The sequence below is a fragment of the Ascaphus truei genome, chromosome 1 (assembly GCF_040206685.1).
Source record: "Ascaphus truei isolate aAscTru1 chromosome 1, aAscTru1.hap1, whole genome shotgun sequence".
NCBI lineage: Eukaryota > Metazoa > Chordata > Amphibia > Anura > Ascaphidae > Ascaphus > Ascaphus truei.
This window is the reverse complement of record NC_134483.1, coordinates 468,952,202-468,959,233: the sequence shown is the minus strand read 5'-3', so window position 1 is coordinate 468,959,233 and position 7,032 is coordinate 468,952,202. Positions and strand designations below refer to the sequence as shown.

Genomic DNA, 7,032 nt, shown 5'->3' with positions numbered 1-7,032 from the left:
ATTGACACCAATGACTATTGTGTCCCACATTTCTTTTTTGCTTGATGAACTTGTCCGCCCTTGAAAAACATTAACAATATATGAGGTAAATTAATAATAATACAAGCACCAGTTTCCTACACTGCTAGCTGTTCCAAGAGAAAGCAAACATGCTGTTTTAGGTGTAATATGTGAAGCACATCAGCATTCACTACTAAAACTATACATGTAAGCAAGGTTGCATTAATATTGTATGCAGTTAACGCAAATTGTACGCCTGAGTTTTGTTGTCCTTGTAACGCATGATAAAAAGCAGTTTTTCCACACTAATTAACATAGAAAGATCTTCTGTACCCATATTTGCATATGAACAAAACTCAGATGACCTAGGATCACATGTATTTGAAGAATAAATGTCAAGGTACACTTACCTACTAAATGTCCATAGATACTGTCATAGTGCTCCAGAATCCCAGTGACAAGAGCTCTATTTTCCTGGTCATTGAAGCGAGGATTACGTGGCTTCTCCACACGTTTCTTCCGACCAGGTTTAGGCTCAGAGCTTGGCTGGTGCTGACTGGACTCTCCTTGTTCCAATGGAAGAGACTCCAAAAGCTGGCCACCAGCAAGCACGCCACCACCAGAAACCCCATCAGCAACTGAGCCACCAGCAGCACTCCCACTCCCAGCAGCAGCACTCCCACTCCCTGCAACAGCACTCGCACTCCTAGCACCAGCACTCCCACTCCCAGCAACAGCACTCGCACTCCTAGCACCAGCACTCCCACTCCCAGCAACAGCACTCCCACTCCCAGCAACAGCACTCACACTCCCAGCAACAGCACTCACACTCCCAGCAACAGCACTCGCAGCAACAGCACTCCCACTCCCAGCAACAGCACTCGCAGCAACAGCACTCGCACTCCTAGCAACATCACTCCCCTGAACAGTACTTTCACTCCGACGCGTACTCGCACGAGTAGCACTCCCACTCCCACCAGCATCACTCTTCCCACGCTTTGTGGGCATACTTACAGCACTCACAAAAAACAGAAAACAAATGTACAGCCAATCACACGAAACACTTCCACATATAAAACAAGACAAAAATGTAAACAAAACAACAAAGGACAAAGCTCTCCCAATACACAACAAGTCTCTCAGTCAATATGCAAATATTAAATCGCCAAGCTCTGTGCGTCTCTCTCTCTCTCACTCCCAACAACACAGAGAATGATTAGCAGTACACGTTGCCTTTAAATATGGCGCGCTATCCAATACATGCTTGTTTCGCCTGATTCAGCAAGATTTTTGATTGGCGAACGTAACATCACCCCGCCACGCACGCCGATACACCTGTGTGTGATCGGCAAATAATCGAGAGAGTGGGTGGATATGTTATCGGTTTCATTTTGAAGACATTCGGCACTTACTGCATACGGAGAGGGAAAATCGCCAATAACATGACTAATCGGTAAGCTTGCCGATTTCACATAATCGACGCTTACTGCATGAGGCCCCTAGTCCCTTGAGGCAGATAGTGTGTGACAACTGGGGGGGGGAGGGGGCTAGCCCGTTAACTTGTCCAGGGACCATGGCCCAGGGTCCACACTATGAGTGGCCAACAGTAGGAGACGCCCAGTACTTAGGAGATGCCTAGTACCCTGGCCAGCACCTAGAGAACATACCACAGAGTACTTGTGAGGAACCTTCAGCGAGTGCGGTGTACTAAGAAGGAGTTCTGCCTAGCCTGGGGTATGCCATACGTCATATTTGTGGGTTAGAGCACCAGAGCGCATCAGAGAGAACAGTCAGTGTCTAGGAACGTGTTGCACAGTAGACACTGAGAGTAGCGCTATCGTGGGATTAGTGGGCTCATTAAAGATGGCAGCCGGAGATACATGTGCTCTGCGGGGCATAGAGGAGGTGAAAATGGCGACCGCAACGTCATTCAATGCAACGCGGATTGAAGCCAATCCAAAATGGCGATTCCCGCCGAGTCTGGAGCGTGCATGTGTGCATGCAAAAAGACTGTGCAAAATATGTGGCGAGAGATGTGCAGGGGTTTGGCGCCAAACCCAGATCCCCAGCAAAGAGCGGAGCGGCACGAAAGCCGACAGCACGCCCACTTGTGCAGTAACTGGCCGACAAACGAAGCCACGTCACGCAGAGCGAGAGAGTTCCCCTCCTCTTGTTTCCACCAGAAGGAGGGGGCACGACAAGAGCCAATCAGAGCAGTCCTCTCCAGAGAAAGGAGGGACAGGAAGTGAGAGCGAGGAACTTCACTTCTGCCTGATCATTGACGAAGAAGGAGCTAAGAGCGAGCTGAACTACTCAACCCCCGCGCAAAAGATGGCTGAGCTGAGTGTGACCACCTATCAGTTTCCAGGAGGCTTCCTGGTTGTGGAGGTTGATGGGCAAGAATATCTCCGGTCCCTGTGTGTACACTGCAGGACATCCGGAGCGTCTCTGTGCTCAACAGCACGATGCCCTCAATGTGGCACGTTCTACTTATGGCCCGTCGAGCCATGGCCTATGATTAAGACTCCGCGAGGTGCCTCTCCAGGAACTCTGGTCGAAGTGTCTGAGGCGGAGGAGAAGGCTGTCCTGGTCCCCTATATCACCCCTGAGGTAGGGACCGAGGCCCAGCCAACAAGAGATGTCCTGGCGGAGAGAGCGACCGCAGTGGAGGTACTGCACCGACACACTTTATTCGAGCAAATACCCAGTATGTACCTGGCAGATACCTGGAATGCGCCGCTCCTCACCTCTGACAAGCCCCATTGCGTTTGCCTTCCCAGCCTGGGTTCATGCCTAGCTGACGGGCGGCTGATCTGTTAAATGATAATGATTAGGATTTAATAGGCTGCAATGCTTCGCGTGTCTACCAGATGGCATAAATTCATGAATTGTAATGCAGTATATATATATATACTGTGCAGTATTGCAGCCAGCGGGAATAAAATGCTTCAATCCCTGCCTGGAAAATACCTCAATGCACTCGGGCAGAAAACAGTCACAAACCTCAATACACCCGGGTATACCCGAATTCGTGGGACTAGCCGAGCTCGAATAAAATGTGTCGCCAGTGTACCGGAGCGGGCCCGTTTCGTACCACGACCCACTGGCGGTGCGGCAAGGACTCGAGGTGACTCCCATGCTAAGGAACCGTTGCAGTCCTCATCTGATGAAGGAAGCAGCCTATCATCGGTGGCGATGCGCCTACTGGCGAACCACCCCAGCTGTAAGAAAGATGCAGTTCCACCTACCTGTGAGATGGAGCAGACGAGTCCGGAGACCCCCCGACAGCGAGCGCTGGTGCGGCCTGAACCGCGTAGAAGTCCCACGGCCGTGGTGACTCCCAGTGTGGCGGAGATGGTGTAAGGAATCCGCTCCATGGTTTACTGGTTGCCTTACCTTGCAGACCGGTGCAGTTCTGGATCAGCTCTCCTGAGGTTTGCTGCAGCCTGGATTCACTCATCAAAGCAATACACACTCCCTCTGGTATCTACTGCAGCTGTGCAGCCTATCACTGCAACCTAGACTTGCATTCATTCATTGGAGCAGTACCTTCACACCCCCCTCCGGGGATAGGCCCGCTGGCCTTTAAGTACTGTCTTCCCATAATGCTCCCGGCCGAGCATAGTCCTAACTGGATGTCGACTGTTTTGCCACAAGCCCTCGCTTGTTCTCCTATGCTGATACCAGGTTCCGCCCTGCGTCCTTCAGCTTCCTTCAAGCCGCTTGTTCTCCGATGCTGATACCAGGTTCCGCCCTGCGTCCTTCAGCTCCCTTCAAGCCGCTTGTTCTCCTATGCTGATACGGAGGTTCCGCCCTGCGTCCTTCAGCTTCCTTCAAGCTCCCGCTTGTTCTCCTGCGCTGAAGCAAAGGTATCCCCTATGTCTTCAGCTTCCTGCTTTCCTGCACTGAGGCAAAGGTATCCCCCGCGCTCTTCAGTCTCCTGATTCCTGCACTGTAGCGGAGGTTTCCCTGTGGATCTTCAGCTTCCTGGTTCCTGGGGCCTACTCTTTCCCTAATCTAGAGAGGCCGTGTCCTGGTTCCTGCGCTGTTACAGAGGATTCCCCAGCCGCTCAGGACTCTTGCGCTGTAGCACTGGTTCACCCGTGCAGCAAGCGGTGTGCTACGCTGGTCTACTTACCATCTCCTGTGACCAGCACCATGGGCCATGGCCGTCGCTCGCGCAGAGCCCAACCCCGCGCTCCTAAGCTGAAGCGGGGCTCTCCTGACTACATGTTGCCAAACTCTTGCTTGAACAATGTTTATCCTGATATCTCCAGCCCTGACCCTGGCTTGTACAATGACGACGCTGTCTTCTCCTATCCTGATCCTGCGATGTACGACAACGAACTGCGCAATCCGGATCAGTCTGCGCGGTCTCAGGTCGGTGCTTTTACAACCCCACCTCAGCCTCGCGGTCCGGTCCTGGTTTGTGGCGAGCAGAACCCTGACAGTATGCTCGGCCGCACAAACTCGGACCGCCCTGTTGTGAGGGTTGGTAAGTTTCTGTCTGAAAGCCTGTCCCAGCCTGTAAACCAGTCCCAGTGTGAATACCAATTTCTATGTGAGATAATACCCCTGATTGAAGATCTGATTGTGTTTGTAGGTTTAACCCCTTTGCAAAACAAATGCCGTAATGATCTCATGATGAAGGTTTACCGCCTCCGGGACTTAAAACAATCGCTGGCCGCTTGTATTTGCTTTCCTGGTTACCCTTTAACTTGGGAAAATGTGTACCCTTTAGAATTGGACGACGCCCAAAAGGAACTCTCTTCCCTGGCCTTGTCTTTAGACATTTATATAGCAAAAGAGGACCCTCTCCTCATGTTGGCTGATGCCCAAAAAACACTCTATGGGCCTCATGCAGTAAGCGACGATTATGTGAAATCGGCAAGCTTACCGATTAGTCATGTTATTGGCGTTTTTTCCTCTCCGTATGCAGTAAGTGCCGAATACATTCAAAATCAACCCGAAAACAAATCCGCCCACTCTCACGATGATTAGCCGATCACACACAGGTGTATCGGCGTGCGTGGCGCGGTGCTGATAGGTTGCCCAATCACAAATCTTGCTGAATCAGGCGATACAAGCATGTTTTGGATTGCGCGCCATATTTAAAGGCAACGTGTACTGCTAATCATTCTCTGTGTTGTTGGGAGTGAGAGAGAGAGAGACGCACAGAGCTGGACGATTGAAGATTTGCATATTGACTGAGAGACTTGTTGTGTATTGGATGAGCTTTGTCCATTGTTGTTTTGTTTACATCTTTGTCTTGTTTTATATGTGGAAGTGTTTCGTGTGATTGGCTGTACATTTATTGTCTGTTTTTTGTGAGTGCTGGAAGTATGCCCGCAAAGCGTGGGAAGAGTGATGCTGGTGGGAGTGGGAGTGCTACTCGTGGGAGTACGCGTCGGAGTGAACGTACTGTTCAGGGGAGTGATGTTGCTGAGAGTGAGAGTGGTGTTGCAGGGAGTGGGAGTGCTGGTGCTGCGAGTGGTGTTGCTGGGAGTGGGAGTGCTGTTGCTGGGAGTGGGAGTGCTGTTGCTGGGAGTGGGAGTGCTGTTGCTGGGAGTGGGAGTGCTGTTGCTGGGAGTGGGAGTGCTGTTGCTGGGAGTGGGAGTGCTGTTGCTGGGAGTGGGAGTGCTGTTGCTGGGAGTGGGAGTGCTGGTGCTGGGAGTGCTGGTGCTAGGAGTGTGAGTGCTGGTGCTAGGAGTGTGAGTGCTGGTGCTAGGAGTGTGAGTGCTGGTGCTAGGAGTGTGAGTGCTGGTGCTAGGAGTGTGAGTGCTGGTGCTAGGAGTGGGAGTGCTGGTGCTGGGAGTGCTGCTGGTGGCGCAGTTGCTGATGGGGTGGATGGTGGTGGCGTGCTTGCTGGTGGGCAGCTTTTGGAGGCTCTTCCATTGGAAGAAGGAGAGTCCAGTCAGCACCAGCCAAGCTCTGACCCTAAACCTGCTCGGAAGAAACGTGTGGAGAAGCCACGTAATCCTCGCTTCAATGACCAGGAAAATACAGCTCTTGTCACTGGCATTCTGGAGCACTATGACAGTATATATGGACATTTACTAGGTAAGTGTACATTTACATTTATTATTCAAATACATGTGATCCTAGGTCATCTGAGTTTTGTTCATATGCAAATATGGCTTCACAATATCTTTCTATGTTAATTAGTCTGGAAACACAGCTTTTTAGCATGCCTTACAAGGACAACTAAACACAGGCGGTCAATTTGCCATAACTGCATACAATATGAATGCAAGCTTGCTTACATGTATAGGTTTAGTAGTGAATGCTCATGTGCTTCACATATTACACATAAAACAGCATGTTTGCTATCTCTTGGAACAGCTAGCAGTGTAGGAAACTGGTGCTTATATTATTATTAATTTACCTCATATATTTGATATGTTTTTCAAGGGCGGACAAGTTCAGCAAGCAGAAAAGAAATGTGGGACACAATAGTCATTGGTGTCAATGCGTGTGGGAATCATGTGAGGGACAAGCGGAATTGTCACAAGAGATTTGATGATATTAGGTCCAAATTGAAAAAGAAAATACAACACCAACGCGTGCATGCTACTGGCACTGGAGGTGGGCCCACACCACAACGTCTCATATTAAGTCCATTGGAGGAGCTGCTTCGGGCAAAATTACTTCCCGTCGTCGTGGAAGGCTTACCTGGTGACCGTGATATAGGAATTTACCCCTCACAATTTCCACCAGGTGAGAAATATTACTGTACTAGGCGTGTCGTTGCTTACAGTTATTTTGCATAGTTACACTTCTTTTTATACTGTCTTCACAATATACGCATACCTGCATCTATATATGTATATGTCTGATTCTGTATACATATATATCTCAAAATAGACATATATGTTGTAGTCCTACTAAAAGCAGTAACTAATATAGCACGTGCCATTGCGTGCTCATTTACATGTGAATTCCCAAAATGCATTGCTGCAGTGGAAGCAATTGATGGTGGGCGAAGATGGGGAACAACAGGGTAGTACACATGTGTAACACATGTTAATCAGA

The 7,032-nt window shown here is 49.8% G+C and overlaps 1 protein-coding gene across 1 annotated transcript in view; it reads left to right on the top strand.

Moving 5' to 3' along the window:
- Nucleotides 1–2,331: 2,331 nt before the first annotated feature.
- The window catches only part of LOC142502932 (uncharacterized), a 7,233-nt gene continuing 2,532 nt past the window's right edge, over nucleotides 2,332–7,032 (top strand). The window contains exon 1 of the mRNA XM_075614718.1: nucleotides 2,332–2,533. Coding sequence (XP_075470833.1) covers nucleotides 2,332–2,533 — 202 coding nt within the window. The remainder of the gene's footprint in view (nucleotides 2,534–7,032) is intronic.